We start from the raw sequence: 18,176 nt of genomic DNA on the forward strand, positions 1-18,176 counted from the left end.
CTGTGCAGTTGAACTGAGCATATTAGATTAAGGCTCAGAAATTATTTCACATCATGTTTTGGGGAGTTTAAATAACATTGCAAGTCACCCTAAGAATATTTGTGAAAGTCACACAAAATGTAACGGATTCACTTTTGAGGATTAGAAAGAAAAAATGCTGAGTTTTCTGAGTAACACTAAATTGTTGATATCAGTACAGCCTCCCCTGCTGATGTAACCCAAGATCTTGTTAGCAGGTGAGTTCTTTGAAGCTCTTAAAGGGACATGTCACTATAGAATCAGGACTCTTTCAGGTAAAAGGAAGTGATGGAGCTGAATGAGTGGATGCTGCAATAAAGAAAGAAAGCCAGAGGGCCAAGTAAGGAAAATTTGAGTGTTGGTCCTCTAAATATTGCAGCTTTGGGGGAATCGTGTTGGTAAAACATGGTTGTTCTGTGAATAAACAAGAACTGCTTCTCATCAGACTGCTCACAAAAAGTGAGCAGTGTGTGTTGCATTACAGTAAAGTATTATCTGGAAAAGGATTTGCAACAGAAAGCGAGAACAAGTGTCTTATTGAACAAGAAACAGATGAACTTGCAACCAGGCAATAAGACACCCAAAATATGCATAAAATTGCTGTCCTGCAGGTGAACCAGATTTTCAGCAGGATAGTAATGTTTTCTTGGGACTTGCATGCAATCTGGTGAGCTTAATTGATTTGTTGAGCGCAAATGATATTAGGATGATTGTTAACTGTTCTTAAAATAAAATTACTAAAGACCAAGTTCATGAAAACTAAATCACTCAAGTGACAGTATATACTTCAAATTTCCTTCCATGAAGGGGCAAAGACTTTGGGAGCATGGGAGTACTGAAGGACAAGTTGAATGGATCAAGTTGACTTTTCTTACATATAAAGAAAAGGGTTCCAGAATCTATGCTGTTCAAGAAGGAAACTCACATGAGGAATTCAGTCCAAGCAGCATAAAAAACTAGAAACCTAACCAATTAATGTCTGTTTAGCCATGTTTAAGAGGTTCGCTGAGTAACTTCACAAACAGAAATCAACCAGAGATATGACAGGAGAGAAAATAAAGGGTTCTTGTAATAAGAACAATATCCTTGTCTAGAAATCACACTACACTTATTTTGGTGTGCTAAAGGATGCTTGTGTTTAGTGCTGACATATAATCAGGTTTCTGGCACAAAAGAAGTATGAAATTTGCCAATATCCACATTGGAGCAGCATAAGAGTTGTTTTTCAAATAGAAATGATCATTAAAAAAATAGGAAGTAGTATATTTTCTGACAGGACTTCAGCCAATTTCCTGATGCATTCTGCATGGAGAATAGCATTGGTCCTGAAAGATGTACTCCTATGGTGAACAGAGTTTATGTTTTGGCAATGCAGCTGCCACTGAAAGAACAATGGATTCAAGACAGAGCAGGATAGGACCATGCATTTGGTGAGATACATGCCAGGAGGAATGTCCTGTGGGTGGGAAAGTCATCAGATCATCATAAAAAGTTCCTGAGAAAAAGAAGGCTATGATAGGAATTGTGCAATGGCGATCTGTACATCAATTTTTGTATCTGCCAAATGGAGCTCCTCTGAGAAAATGTATGTCATGTAAAGCTATAGATTATTTCTGCAGAGTGTCACACATTAGTGTCACAGACATTATTTTCCCTAAAGCCAAGCTATTTCATTTAGGGTTAAGTAACACATGTTACACAAATACTCAGGTTGCTTGCTGTGTGCCTAAGACCAAGAAAACATCATGTGTGCTTAACTGAACGTCTAGACTGATTTTGTGTCGAGCATGATTTCACAGAGAGATAACGACCTGTGTGATCTACTTAAGCTAAGACTGAAATGGGATCATGTGATACCCAAAAAAAAACAAGCCTTATGTCATCTGATTTCTAGATTCTTCCATTTTATTCTGTTCCACAGGAGAGAGTTTCAAGCATATTCAGAGAGGCAGGTTTTGCTAGCTGTGGATGAAGCTGGGTTGTACGAATGAGTTTGGGAATGCAGATGGAAGCTGAGACACTAAAGACATAATAATAATTTAGCTCAAGGCTCGACCACCATAGAAGGTTTGAACTGTAGGAGAGAAACCATTTTAGGAGATGCACTGTCTGCTTTGAATTAGATAAGGTTACAGATATATTAGAATAGAATTTTTCAAGAGTGGTTTAAGAAGTAAAAGAGTTACAGACAAAAATTATATACACTAAAAACATAAGCTAAGATATTTAACCTGGTGACGCAACTAGAAGAACCGAGTGGCGATATGATTATTTGATAAGAGAATAAACCATAGAGGGATTATATACAGTATAAAGTAAATGTGAAAGGAAGAGGGAAAGGGATTTTTTTTTTAAAGAATGGGTTGATTGCAATATCTATGAAAGCAATTGGCAAAATAGAGGCAGAAATAACATGGAATAGTTGACAATGGGGTAAACTGGGTGATTGAATGATCAGGAGCTGATTTATAATTTTATTGCCTGATCCTTTCATTGATTAACTTCATAGACATATTTAAGGCTGACATACTGTTAATCCTTTAGTCTATCTGAATGAGTTGGAAGATGGTTAAAAAAGTGGACTTCATAAACAACAATACACACACACAATGCAAGATGAACTCAATAGATGAGGTATCTAAGGATAAAAATTAATAGTCAATGTTTTGGGGATAAAGCAGTCCTGATGAAGGTCTCAACCAAAAATATTGACTGCTCATTTTCCTCAATCGACGCTGCTTGGCCTGTTGAGCTCCTCCAACATTTTTAGTGTGTTGCTCCTGATTTCCAGCATCTGCACTCTTGTGACCACATAAATATAGTGCCTATAAAAAGTATTCACCCCCCCCCCCCCGGAAGTCTTCATGTTTTATTGTTTTACAACATTGGATCACAATGGATTTAATTTGGCTTTTTTGACACTGTTCAACAGAAAAGTCTCTTCTGTGTTAAAGTGAAAACAAATTTTTACAAAATTGGTTTAAATGTATTATGATTATTAAACACAAAATAATTGATTGCATAATTACTCACCCTTTCATGACAGTATTTAGTAGATGCACTTTTACCAGCAATTACAGCCTTGAGTATGTGTGGATAGGTCTCTATCAACTTTGCACATCTAGACACTACAATTTTTCCTCTTTCTTCTTTACAAAACTGCTCAAGCTTGTCAGATTGTGTCGGGGTTGTGAATAAACAGCCTTTTTCAAGTCCAGCCACTGGACTTTGACTTTGCCACTCCAGGTCACTAACTTTATTGTTTTAAGCCATTCCTGTGAAACTTGGCTTTATGCTTGGGATCATTGTCTTGCTGGAAAACCGATCTTTTCCCAAGTCACGGTTCTCTTGCAGACTGCATCATGTTTTCCTCCAGGAGTACCCTATATGTAGCTGCATTAATTTTATCCTCTACCTTCACAAGCCTGATGATCCAGCCACTACTATGCTTTGTGGTAGGGATGAAGTGTTTGGCTTACACCAAATATTGTATTTAATCTGATGGCCAAAAAGCTCAATTTTGGTTTCATTAAACCATAGAACTTCCTTCCACCTGATTTCAGAGTCTTCTACATGCCTTCTGGCAAACTCTAGTTGAGAGTTCATGTGAGTTTTTTTTTAAAAGTGACTTTCTCTTTACTACTCTCCCCTAAAGCAGTGACTGATGAAGTATCCAGGCAACAGTTGCATGCGCAGACTGTCCCATCTCAGCCACTGAAGCTTGTAACTCCTCCAGAGCTGTCATAGGTCTTTTAGTGGCCTCCAACACTAGTCCCCTTCTTGCATGGTCTCTCAGCATTTGAGGACGGCCTTCTTTAGGCAGACTTACAGCTGTGCCATATTAGAAACATAGAAATATAGAAAAACTACAGCACAATACAGACCCTTTTGCCCACACTGCTGTGCCAAACATGTACTTACTTTAGAAATTACCTAGGGTAACCCATAGCCGTCTATTTTTCTACCAACATTCACCAATGTGAATATCATTGTGTAATAATTTTTTATAAGTGAAACAAAATTCTTCTCTGTTCCATCATGTATTATACCACGTTCCTGCTGAACACAAGTCAACTGTTTAGAAACCTTTGCAGAAATTTTGTATATTCTGTTCTCTGTGACATTTCTACTGGGCTTAGTAACATCAGCAAACTACATTACCCTGCGCATTTTACCAGGACTTTACTATAGTTTGTGAACAGCTCATGGCTCAGCTCAGATTCTTCTTGCATCTAGCCTCTACGAGGGGTGATTGATAAGTTTGTGGCCTAAGGTAGAATGAGTCAATTTTAGAAAACCCAGCTCATTTATTTTTCAACATAGTTCCCTCCTACATGTACACACTTAGTCCAGCGGTTGTGGAGCATACGGATCCCTTTTTTGTCGAAGTGGTCCACAGCAGGGATGATTGATAATTTTGTGGCCTAATGTAGAAGGAGATATTAACTTCAAACTTTCTGCATTATCACTCAAAGAGTTGGACTGCATGTGCATATATTGTGAGCATCTTGGATCTCCAGGTGGCCGACAGCAGGGGTGGTGGTTAAGTTTGTGGCCTAAGGTAGAAGGAAATGAGTTATGCAGCTCTTGTTACATGTACGTGCAGTTCAACTCTTTGAGTGAAAATATTCAGTGTCTTGGAAATGTTCTTGTGTCCAGCTCGTGACTTGTGTTTTTTTTACTAACCTCTTTGTGGAGTTATTTGGAGTGTTGTTTTGTCCTCACGGTGTAGTTTTTTCAGTGAACAGGCTCACCAGCAGTTGCAGTTTCCAGATACAGGTGTGTTTTACTACAATCAGTTGAAACACCAGTGATGATTTGCTGTGTCATATTAAAAGGAGTGGATTTTTATTGAAACAATTACTTTGTGTTTTATATTTGTAATTAATTTGTAGAGATCCATTTTCACTTTGACAAGAATGTCGCTTTCTGTCGATCAGTGTTAAAAAATCCAAATTAAATCCACTTTGATCCGATGTTGCAAAACAATAAAACATGAAAACTGTCGGGGGGGGGGGGTGTGAATACTTTTTTATAGGCATTGTAAATTACCCAAACCTGAAGTAAAGGAGACTGATACAGTGTTACAAACTGAGCTGGACAGCACTGGAAAAGGCAGAGTACTGGAAAATAAGCAGTTATATAATCATTTTGGTCAAGACAGTCAATTTTTAATTCCTGTTATAACTGTTCTCTCCTTTATTAATTTATCCGAGTTACTGCAATTAAGCATTGTGTGAAATATTGTAGCATATACAGTGGATTCTGGTTAATTAGGACATAGTGGGACCAATACATTTTGGCTCAATTAAGCGGCTGCCACAATTAGCTGAAGTTAATGCTATTGACAACTGCATCCTCCAACTCTTTACTTTCATTGTAACATTCAAGAAGATTGTCAATACTTTCAAATTCTGTGCATTTCCTAACTTGAAGTAGCGAAGTAGCGAAATCTTTTTATTTTCACTTCCAGCCACTTCTGGAATCTCCAAGCCTGAATGCTTAAAGCCGCATTGATCAAAACAGTTCTGAGTTGTCTTACTGCTTACGACTGTCTTACTGGTTATTTCTCACCTAGTATCAACAACAGAAATCCCTGCCTTTTGAACAGAAACACATGCTGATGCACCATCAATAACTCTTGGAGACGTGAGGCGAGATATAGGCTTTTATTGGCTGGAAGAAAGAACAAGCAGCAATTGACCACCACGCTGCATCCTGGAGACTGAGGCCAGGGCGGTGTCTCCAATCACCTTTATACTGGGGTCCATGGGAGGAGCCATGATCAGTGAGAGGAGCTACAGGAGCAGTCAATGGCTGGGGTGGGGGGGGGGGGGGTGTCCTGACAGGTATATGTAGTTTACCACACATGCAATTGACTGTTTAAAAACTGTTCACTCCAAGCAAGCTATAGAGCCTAATGACCACCCAAATGCATGCATCTGGCGCTAGATAGAAATTGTTTGCCACAGTCTCCTGCGCCAATTACGTGGCATAGTGTCCAAAATAAATGATTGGAATCCCAGCAATTTTTCTCAATTAGTTTTTGTACTTTAAGAGCTGTCCCAAATAAGCAGCTGCCCCGATTAACCAATGGCCTAATTAACCAGAATCCACTGTATATTATAAAAAAGCCACATATGTCTGACAATGAGTTAGGTCAATAACTCAACCTAGTGATTATTGAAGCCAATAATACTTCTCAATGAAATTACTGTTTTTGTACTTTAGGTACACTATTATTATCCTACACTCAACTGTTAAAAACTATTTATACTTAAGAAATAATTACTGGTGTTATTCAGACAGTTAAAGTGCAATTCAGGAAACTATGATGTTTGTTCTTACCTTCTCACCTGGTGGACCTGCCTCTCCTTTAATACCAGGGTCACCCTAAAAGCCAGAAAGAAGGATCATTAAAGCTACAATGTAAATCAATGAATCTCCTCTCCTACAGCAATCAATCAGAAATTTGCAAAGAATTTAGTTTAAGATTCTTTACACTTACAAGATTTACATATAGTTTCCTTCTGAGACACGCCATCTAATAGAAATATTTTGATTTGCATTTAAAAATGTATCAAAGCACTAATCAAAACATTATTTTTGCAATGGGACAAATGTTGTTCCGAAGTACTCATTCCACATGATGAATTTGCACTGTGAGTACTTTGCTGTATTTGCTGAATCATCGGGATTCTGGAGGACACAGAAAGAGTTTCAGAAAGCCTATGCACCATGAATATCCACCTTTGAATACAGAGAGCAGTTCAGATTGAAGGGTCGCTCATAAAAATCACACCTCTAGCAATCAGTACTCCTGCTGTACTGTAGTAGAACTTTAACCTAAATTATGTGCCCAGCTTGAGGGAGAGAGGAAAAAAATCCAGGTATTCTGCAAACATGATTGGTGATTGCAAAATCAGACTGATGAAGAGGTGTTTGCTTTATTGAGATTAAAGCCAAAATCACAGCATTCTGAAACCATCAGTTTGAATATCAATAGAAGACTGAGGAATACTAAATCTGGAACCTACAATCCGAAAGAGAAAAAAAATTCACAGTACCATGTACTAAAAGTGGATTTGCTGTCGCAGAAATAAGTGTCAAGTCTAGGTCAGTTTCGTGTCAATGATCATCCTCAAAAAGTTAATGATAATGGTTCGATGATAGTTATACAGCTGAAAGGCAAGATAAATACTGGTGCTCCTCCAGTAGGTCATATCATACCACCCGTGGAAATAGGAATGATTGTAGTCAGAATGCCGTTGAGGTCTTGTTGTATGCGTACATGGCCTGCCATTCGGTCTGATCCATAATCACGTCAAATAGGATTTTCAGTTGAAATGATGGCGAGTCAAGTGTGCTCTGATAGAATATCCAGAGAGTGCATTATTTCATTATCTTAATATTTCCCCCCTGCTGCTCTTTAATTCCCCAGAGTTTCTTTTCTCTTTTATTACCTGCTATTTTGCTGTGGGCAAGAACTGTGGCCAGATTATGAAGAATGACAAAGTACTTCCAGGCAGCAGAACACTCCAAGGCAGGTCTAGGCTTTGATGGAGAGCATTAATAGTTAACCCTGCAAAATTCAAGGCTCTCTGATTCTAATATCATCAGGACCTTCTCGAATCTGTACATGGATTGAGTAGATAATATTTGACCTCCAAGTACCAGCCATTGATGCATTGGACAGAATGTGGCAGCCACAGAAGATAACTCAAGGATCTATAAACTTCCCAAACCTATGACATTTAACATCTACCTTTTATGATGTAGTTGGAACAAATTTATAAATGTGGAGAGAGATAGATCTTACTCTTCCTGAATAGCCCAAGCCTCATACGGAGACACAATTGTACACTATACCGTGTCCTGAAACATAATGAAGGTCATTTTATCAGTGGATTTTATTGCTCATTGTGTTCTACTGAATGAAGGGGTGAGTTCCCCACTTTTTTTTAAAAAGGAAAACTTCATTAAGTCCTTTGTTAACTCCATTAGGTCTTATGTATTTACTAAGCTACATAGGGAATTATCCTAAAGTCACTCTGTGACCAGAGTTCTTACTGCATCTGATAACAGGTCTCACTAATCCTGGAAGATCTTAATTTCTGCAAAATGGATCTGGGTCCATTCCTCATGATGGAGACATCTTTCTAGCTTCAGCCATCTCCTTCAGTCTCTTCTGGAAGAGCAGATTTATCTTCAGGCTTTTGTGCAAAAGGCAACTTTCAATCAACCTTAACATCAACTATCCACAATCAGGATGGTTCTGCATCACATACTCAGGTCTCTTGTACATGGTTTACGATTTGCCTTAGGTATATATTTGTGCAGCAATTAGGCAGAGCAAGTACCAGATCTGCATTGTCCAATGATTAGCTTCACCAACAGTTTATCCTTGAGCTCTTCTAAAGGTACTTCTGCCCTACACTCACAACACAACCTCAGAACTTAATTTGACAAGTACTGACTAGAATTGTAATTCATGTTGGCATCTATAGTGTGGAAGTTGTGGTAAGGCAAGAGTTAAAGACAATGTCCAGGCAAAGATAACCCAGGGCACTTCTAGTCAAGGGACACCTTTGGAATGAGACTGACAGAGCCAACTTTGCCCACTGTAGACAGAAGCAAAGGTGACTGTGGCAATGTGTAGTTAAGCCAAAGAGTGAGGCCTCTGTAATGAGACTTTTCTAGATATGTCTTCCTAAAACATAGCACCCCTCTACATAATATGGGGTGCCAGAGACAGAGAAGATAGGAATAATAGAAGAACGTGAAATACACCCAACAACTAAGGAACAATTGTTTTATTAACTTCAAAATATCATTAACTGTCAGCATAAAGTTTTGATTGACTTTTAATGTCTCTATTTTGAATGGTGATTGATCTTGCAAGTAAGGAATTCAATCATATACAATTTACCAAATGGTTAATGTCTGTAACTGATAATTCTGTATAAAAATAGCAGTTCAGACTTCAGAACAGCATGTGTGATAAGGGCCTATGCTTTGTTCCTTGTGCACGTGTAAAATAATAAGAATTTTTGAGTTGTAAAAGTGTGTGTATTCTGAGCCCAGTTATTTTATTATCGGTAATGACAGTAGGGCCATAGTAAATAATGCTACATGATTCAATTTCTAGGTGATTATGTTCGTACTGTGTTTAATTGGTACAATTAATAGCTTACCAAGTCATTTCAAGAGCAATTAAGATTGTTACGAATGATGAACAACTCTGATGGGCAGAAGGGTACAGAATCACCAATGTCCCCCCATTGGAGAATCGCAAATCACTACTATTCTGATGCTGTTATCAAGGGAGATGAGAGAGACACAGGAAAGCTGCCCAGACAGTTGTTATTGATGAACAAGCTCATGTCAGTTAATATGAGAGAGAGAGAACTCAGAGCTACACAAAGTGGAATGTCTCCTCCTAACAAAAGCAGAACGGAACCACTGATTACTGCTATTGTCTCTTGGAGAAGGATTGTTTATTGAGTACTGTTCTATTCATTGAAACCCCTCAGGGGTCAACCAGAGTGGGCTGGTTTGATGGGTTGCATCATCCCAACCTGATTGACACCTGAGACCCCGTGAGTGAGGATAAAGGTAGGGTCTGGGGCAACACCCCTCAGACACACCAGGAGAGACGCTATGAGACTGGTGGGGGCTTGTGTGTGTGTCCACCCTTGCCTGGGTGATGAGTCCATCACGGAAGAACGGTCTAGCTAAAGGATGGATGGGTCATATGTGAATGGCCACAACAACAATGCATCGACGGATCAAGATCGTAAAGGAAAGTCGGCAAGTCAATAGCTGTTACTGTTCTCTCTCTCTATCTCTCTCTCCAACAATTGCAACACAGCGACCAACAACTACCGCAGCCTGCATGAACTGAACTGAACTTTATATTTCCATCTGACAATTCATTATCCCCAGACAACGATAGAGCTTATTTCTTATTGATTATTATTATACACGCACTTTTAGGTTTAGTATTGATGACGTATATTATCTGTATATTTGCATTGATATTATTTTTGTGCATTTTTACAAATAAATACTGTTGAAAATAGTATCACCAGACTCCAACGGATACTCCTATCCTTGCTGGTAAGACACCCAGTTACGGGGTTCGTAACAAGATCATTTATATGTTGTAGGTTTAAAACAATATACAGGTAAAAATAGATAAGGATACCAATTTTGTTTCCCAAAAATATTTGTAAACATGGTTGGAATTGTACTGGTCAGCAATCTTCATAGTTTTTACTGCAGTTTAAAAAAAATTAATAACTATTTCTGATTTCTCTCAAGTTATTGAGGAATTCCACAGCTACCATGTTGTAGCTTCTGATACCACCTCCAATCTCTTAACCTCATTTCATGATATAATGCTTGGGGGTGCAAGGGAAGGATTAAACCTAAAGTTTAATATTAGGTTTTAATATTAGTCCCCATGATGATTGGAGTACGGAGACAAATTTTTCAATAAGCTTTGAAGATGATCATGGAAATGATATGTACCTTTTATATCAGGGTACAATAGAGTTTCAGGATTAATTGAACTACTCTATTAGGTGGAATAGACTTGCTGGGCCAAATTGTTTCCTTCCATATAATAAGGAAGATTTTATGAATATGATTTTACGAACATTCTCTTCATATTTTAATGAACAGAGAGTCATTAGAAATATTCTACACAATTACTAAAGTTTAATATAGTGTTTTCTTGCTAATACTAATCCAGATAGGAAGATCATACAATACTAAACCCTAAATCAAGTGTGTTTCATTCACAATACTTTGTGTTTCTAAAATTCTCAAGATCCTGATTGAACTATGATGGCGACAAAATTTGTGCAATTAAGATGGGATTGATTGTTCCTCAATGAAAATTGCATTTATTCAATTATTCTTAAATTCACTAAACAAGTTTATCTTCAAATTATACCTTAGTTCCTTTGCTTCCTTCCTTTCCAGGTAAACCAGAGAAGCCAATTATTCCCTAAAAATAAAAAAAAGCGGATAGAGGTTTTTTTTTCTAGAAGTATCCACATTTATTTCCTATCTTTGATCTTCCAATTATTTCCACAATACCATTTTTAAAATGTTAATACTTAGTTTCAAATTCCTCCTAATCCTCACTCTAATTTCTTCCAGTTCTGCAACCCTCCAAGCTCTGGTTTGTTTCTTGCTCAAACACCAAAGAAAAAAGGAATTGGTGAACTTACTTGGGGGTGGGGGTGGAATTACAGATCACTGCCTGCCCCAAAAGCAAGAGAAAGCAAAGCACAGATATCAACAAGAGGGTCATTATGTGAGACACCTTTTTCCACTGTAGATGAGAAATCATTGAGGACTCAGACAGATCAAGACAATAATGTTTTATGCATTGATATTACTATCTTTAGATTTATAGTACATATTCTTTCAGGTCCATACACTATCAACAACCTACTGACAGCTGTTTGATCCTTGCCACTGCATAAAATAGTGCTGGTTCCCAATTCTTGTCTTTAATTGAAATTTGGAGTTGGTCAGATAAGTACTAGATCGTAGAGATTGCACTTAACCAACATAGGACCTATCCACACATATCATTCACCTTAAGCCCCAGCTATGGATTCCAGAAATAATTTTCGGTTTTTCTTGAAAAGCATGAGACCATCTTGACAATAAAATAAATTAACATGGATTGTCTGAACTCCCCAAACTCTGTCAATAGTTAATAACATGATAGATTTCTTTTCAGTTCTCAATGTATTGACAATATGACTTGCTTGAAATTGAACTAAATCTTTTATAAGGTAATAGAAGATACCTGTCATCACATATGGAAAGATGTGGGCAAAATTTCTGAAGTGTACTTCCTTCCTAATGGGTAATCTCTCAATATAACCTGGCAGCTAGATTTACCAATTAATAAAATATCAAATTGGGCTACATTGACCAGAAAATTCCTTCCAGTTTATAGCCATTTTCAACTACCAAAGTCAAATTGTTTTCCCTGAATTAATCTGCAAGTCCCTATTTTGAACAATCTTAATGATGCTTTTGGAATTATAATGTCTGTCAGGAAATGAGAGATTCTTCATGTGGTGTGTTGACTTGTGTAGTTGGCCATTAATTATTTTTTAACGAATTGCTTACAAGTTACTTGTTTCTCCTAATTTAAGTATCTTATTTTATTATTTGCTGCTATTTTTGTTTGTTAAAATAGTGTTTCAGAAGGAGACTGGACATGCATGAGTATTTCACTGGCTTTCACACTATGAGCACCAAACCCAAAATGAAGCCTGATTCCAAAAGTGAACATACATTAAAATTATTCTGATAATGGACAATATCAAAAGCCTCTACAGTTAAGATGACTAACTGCCCTTTTGGGCTTGTTGATGTATCCATGGATAGCAACAGCATATTACTCTGCCTTGTTCTGATTGAAATACGTATTCTCATTTTAAAATAAAACGTACAATGGAGCCACTCCACACGGGTTGGACAGCTGACTGTCAAAAAAAAAACAAAATATTAAAATTCCCTGTTGTATCTCTAAAAATGTAATTTGGGGTGAATATTACAATGTATTTGTTGCATATTAGCTTAGGAAAATTCAGATGGCGACTTATTCCTGACAGCACAGCTGTAATGTTCTATAACTAAAGCAGCATCTGTTTCATTTCCGTTTCATTTAGCTGTGGGTGTTTAGCATTACATATTGTGTGGGAGACTTCCCTTCTGTCAGCCTGGAAACATATCATTGACGTGTTGGGAAATTCATTAGTGGCCAAATGCCCTTATAGATCCTTTTATTCTTAGACTCATTTGGAGCAAATTTAACTTCTAGTGAACTTCAAATCAAACAGTATGCAACCAGCTAATTGTACATGCTTGTTCAATCTGTTTTAAGTTGAAGTCAAAAATAGGTGAGCTTTTGTTGACTGTAACATTAACTAATTAGTTTTTGTATACAGACTGGTACAATATAGATCAACATGTATAAAGCATCAGAATGTGTTGCAACAGTTCTATGTCATTATGCCTGAGTTTTAGTAGAATGCATTTAATACAAAAATAGACACATACTGTAGAATTATTGGTTGCTTTTAAAATTATTATTTTCTATTTCAGCTCAAATTGGTTCAGAATAGCATCTCATTTCTCAAGATGTTTTTGTGAGGACTGGAATGGGAAAGGAGTACAGTTGTGCACTTGTGTGTGTACAGTATGTAAGAATTGCAGGTTAGAACCACATTTGAGCTATGGCCGTAGCACAGAGGGAGCCCAGTATGTTCACCATGGTTCCCAGCAGAGTAATCCATCTGTCCCATTAATCTTCCATCTACTCTAATACTGCAGCCTATCCTCTTCCACATGACATTAACTTCATCTGATTCTTTTGCCACTTATCTAAAACCATGGGGTAATTTACAGTAGCCAATTATTACTCATTTTTGGGATGCCAGAGGAAACCAGCAGACCAGGCAGAAATTAAACCCCATTCCAACACTTCCAAAGTCAGGATCAAAGCCAGGTTACCTCACAACTTCAGGATTCAATTAATCTGGAACGCAGGGTCATCAGCACCAACCACTACACCACTGTGTCACTCCATATTACAGAAAACATAACAGCCAACTTGTATGTGAAGGAGTTCCGCAAACAACATCGCAGATTATGAATTAACTGGAGCAAAAAAATAACCTGCTGGAGGAAATCAGTGGGTTGAACAGCATTGGTGGGAGGAAAGGAATTGCTGACATTTCTGGTTGAAACCCTACATCAGCACTATCTATTTTGCATAATCTATTTTGGTTAGAGGGCAAATCAGTCAGATCATTGTCCTGTGTGTATCACATCCATATGAATAGATAATGAAGCAAAGATCTAACATCAGTTGAACTTCAAATCCAAGTTAAATCTCCGACAGTGCACTATTCTCTCTAAACAGTACTAGAGTATATGTTTTGCTAAAGCCTTAGAACAGTTGAAATTCAAAATTGTTCTACTACCCAAGTCACCTAAATCTAACAAACAGTTTTTATTTTAGCCAGCCAAATCCTGCCGAGTAGGATTTTTGTGACTAGATTGAAAAAGGATTATTAAAGACATATTTATACATTTTAAGAAGCCAACATCACGTGAATTGTAACTGGAATAAGCATCAGATATCAGTTCAGAATTATTCCAGTGTTAAAAAGGGCCTGCAAGTGATGCCACCCACAGTAACCTAGTCAGTGTTGCTATAATAGATTCCAGAGTTGATTACTTTTAAATTGCTCTTTATGAAACTAGCTAATTCCAAAGATCTGGAAATGGCTATACAAGTCTTCAAAAATGATCAAAGGATTATAAGCAACAGCCTTATGTGGTCTTTGACCACCATCCAACTTCTCCAGATCCCCATTAGTTTATTACAATAACTATTCCACCATCCATTTAGTAACAAATGGGATATTGCCAGTGCTATGCAACTGACTGAACATGTTATAAAATATTCACACAAACTGACAGGATTAAGAAGTAATTTCTCCCCTTTTTAAAGTTACTGCAAGAAACAATTACTTCAAAGAGCAATGGAAAATCATAGTCTCTAGCACTATTCTGATCCATGTCATTAACATCTGGATAAAAGGCCCAAGAGGACCAATATATCTTACTCCAGTTTTGAAGCAAGCAACTCCAGAGCTCTGTATATATCAAAGCAAAACTAAACATTATGAAAGTGTGTACATGTTTAATATATTGGCAAGTTTCTAGCAACATGTTAAAGCTTCCTCCAGGCATCAACAGACAGACTTGCTATCAGACTGCATATAAACCAGGTAATCATAGCTATGACATCAACTTAAGATCAGTACTTACATTACAATAAAAGCTTCAAATTTGCTAATTGAACTTTTGGACAAGTTAAGTTGACCGATTTAAAATCTGGAGCAGACTGGCCATAAAATTTGCAATGGAAGCCACTTTCCTGAGATGTGTCAAGGTACATTACTCTGCAGCCATTGCTGCTGTCCATACCAAAGTTTACCAGGATCAGAGGATAAGAGCAGAAGAAGCAGATCTCCCATTAAATGGGGAAAATGAGAAGTTGTGTTCATTGGTATGAGCCATGTCTAGAGTGTCTCTTCACTTTGAGGATCTTAAAGGTGACAATGGCATTTTGCTGGCCAAGGAGTGATAGGAGCCTTTCCAAAGAAACACTCTCTTCCAAAAACTATTTTACCTCTATATTTTATAGCCAAAATTTGCACAACAATAAAATATAGATTCACAAACTTAACTTGAGATTCAAAATGCGTTCCCAGAATAAAAAGACTACCAGATCCTAAACACAAACCTTTTGGAAGTAGAAGACACAGAATAAAAGAAATTATATAAAGTGATATAAAGAATTACATTTTTTTCCATAAGCGGCATGGAAAAGAAAGGAAGCATATAACAGCTTTCTAAATCACTTAGACCACTACTGAATTATTGTGTCAAATTCTAAACATCACTTCTTAAAGAAGATGCTGACAATATTATCCAAAGTGATATGAGAGTTGAGCTTTAAGGAGACATTGTTGTCTTACCTTTTCACCTTGCTCCACTGAAGTATAACTTATTCTACCCTGTAGTATAAAAGTATTATGCATTTAGCATTATTAGCAATCATTAGGATGAACATTAATATTCCATAAAAAAAGCCAAAATGCTTCCATAATTCTCAGACATTTAATTTCACAGAGTTTCACCTTGTCTGTTTGTTAAGGTTATTTCAATCTCTACAAGTCTCCTTGGAAAATAAGACACGTCAAGAGAATGCTTTTTGGATTTCTGTGGGCCTTTTATCCCCCGACTGTTACTTAGCAAACCACCAGACACACCCTAAGAGATAAAGTTATAATCATACAGCTTGGAAGCAAGTTTTCACTCCAAATTAATGCCAACACTAATTCTACACTGCTCCTATTCTATTCTCCCCATAAATTCCTCCAAATTTCTATCATTTGCTGCCTATTAGTGGCCAGAAACCTAACAAAGTGCATATCTTTGGAATGTAGCAGAAAACCTGAGCACCTAGAGATAGGCCACATGGTCACCAGGAGATTTGTAAACTCCACAGTGGTAGCACCAGAGATGAAGATTGAACTCAATAGAAGAGTCAATGGGATTAGTGTAAGTGTGCTCTTATTGGTAAATGTGTCACTGGGTCGGTTTCACTTCTATACGAGTCTATGAAAAGGTCATCTGGTTGTCCAGTAAGTTACAGTGAAGAATTATGGGAAGATGCATACATCATTTCTTCAGATGCAATAAACCCCGTGGGAATTCTCTTCCACACTAAGTTTGTTGCAGTGAGCAATTCAGGAAGCATCCTTGACAAACTTCGAAAAATATAGAAACAAACTGCAAGGAATTAAAGAAGGAAGATTTCTGAGCATTAAGGTTTCGCTGCGATGGAAGATGCTGTGATGCACAGAACATAGAAAACCTACAGCACAATACAGGCCCTTTGGCCTACAATGCTATGCCGAACACGTACTTACTTTGGAAATTACTACCCATAGCCCTTTATTCTTCTAAGCTCCATGTACCTATCCAAAATTTTCTTAAAAGACCCTATTGTATCCGCCTCCACCATCATCACCGGCAGCCCATTCTACGCACTCACCATTCTCGCATAAAAAAGTTATCACTGGCATCTCCTCTGTACCTACTTCGAAGCATCTTAAAACTGTGCCTTCGTGATAACTGTTTCAGCCCTGGGGAAAATAGCCTCTGACTAACCACACGATCAACTTATACACCTCTGTCAGGTCACCTCTCATAAGCCTTGCAGAAATCCATAAAGCATTCTTTTGACATGTCTTATTTTCAAAAGAGACTGATAGATGCTTTAGAAGTGCTAGATATCGGGGCAGCACAGGAGCATAATAGCTGGTGTAATGGGACTACAGCATCAGCGACCCAGGTTCAGTTCTACTGCTGTCTGTAAGCAGCCTGTATATACTTCCTGTGACCACATGGATTTCCTCTAGCTGTTCTGATTTTCTCCAATATTCCAAGAATGCACAGGATAGCAGGTTAATTAGTCATATAGGTGTAATTGGGTGGTGCAGGCTCATTGGCTGGAAGGGACTATTACTGTGCTGTATCTCTAAATAAACATAAATAACTAAAATAAATATATCAAACATTTTCCCAAGCTCTTTTCACCACATGGTGCTTTCTTGATAAATTTTGTGGATTAATAACTGAGGTTTCTCACATGAAGAGAACATCATTTTAATGTAGTTGAAGAGGACCATTTGTCCAATATATTAAGTATCTAGCAGCTAAAATTATCTATGTTTTTATCATTTTTATTTCATTAGTAATTTGAGTAACAAATAAATTCTATCACAGCCAAGAATCAGGCCAACATAGGTAACTGGGAATGATACGATATCTAGCATGACCAAGGGACATGCAAAATATTATCAGTTAGCACTCAGCAGTTGACACTAAACTTGTAAATGACTCTGTTCTGCGATATGTCACAGATTCATTTAGTAATAGCAGATGAAGGGGCAAGGTAAAAAGGTTTATTCATGATGCAGTGAGTTGCTCAACAAAGAGACTGACATCAGTGCAATGTTTAATGGAAAAGTATTTTTTAAGCCGAGGACTGTGGTATCTGATTGGATGGCAAGATCAACTTTTGGATTTCTCTAATAAGTCATGATAAGCCAGATGCCTTCTATTTGCATAGGGCTAGTAATCTGCAGTTCTTAACCTTAAAGGCAAGTCACCTTGAAATATTTCAATAGATTGCCAATTAGTACAGCAAGTTAGTATGTAGAAAAACATCAGAGTTCATATGTGTTAGAAGCATCCTACAAAGCTGCAATTAGACAAATATATTTGGTGCTTTTTGTTGAATAAGAAATACTGACTCTCTAAAGGGCAATGGGGTCATGCACATATGTCTGACATTTAAATCAGCAATTAAGCATGGGTACTAACTTAGAGACAAAAGTCCAACTCAAAGTGATACTCTACCGACTACAAACCACTTTTTATAATCAAATACTTACTGGTTCTCCTTTCTGTCCTTTGGGACCATATGGTCCCATTTTGCCAGGTTCTCCCTGCCAAGAAGAAATGAAAGCTATAGTTGT

General features: G+C 37.5%; 1 protein-coding gene across 1 annotated transcript in view; it reads right to left on the reverse strand.

Annotated features, from left to right (window-relative positions):
* col22a1 (collagen, type XXII, alpha 1) overlaps positions 1-18,176 on the reverse strand; it is a 256,846-nt gene that overhangs the window by 121,139 nt on the left and 117,531 nt on the right. Inside the window, exons 11-14 of the mRNA XM_059988289.1 lie at positions 18,093-18,146; positions 15,606-15,644; positions 6,367-6,411; positions 3,659-3,667 (exon numbers count right to left, since the gene is read on the reverse strand). Of these exons, the coding sequence (XP_059844272.1) occupies positions 3,659-3,667; positions 6,367-6,411; positions 15,606-15,644; positions 18,093-18,146 (147 nt within the window). The remainder of the gene's footprint in view (positions 1-3,658; positions 3,668-6,366; positions 6,412-15,605; positions 15,645-18,092; positions 18,147-18,176) is intronic.

Source organism: Hypanus sabinus, chromosome 1, assembly GCF_030144855.1.
Source record: "Hypanus sabinus isolate sHypSab1 chromosome 1, sHypSab1.hap1, whole genome shotgun sequence".
Lineage (NCBI taxonomy): Eukaryota > Metazoa > Chordata > Chondrichthyes > Myliobatiformes > Dasyatidae > Hypanus > Hypanus sabinus.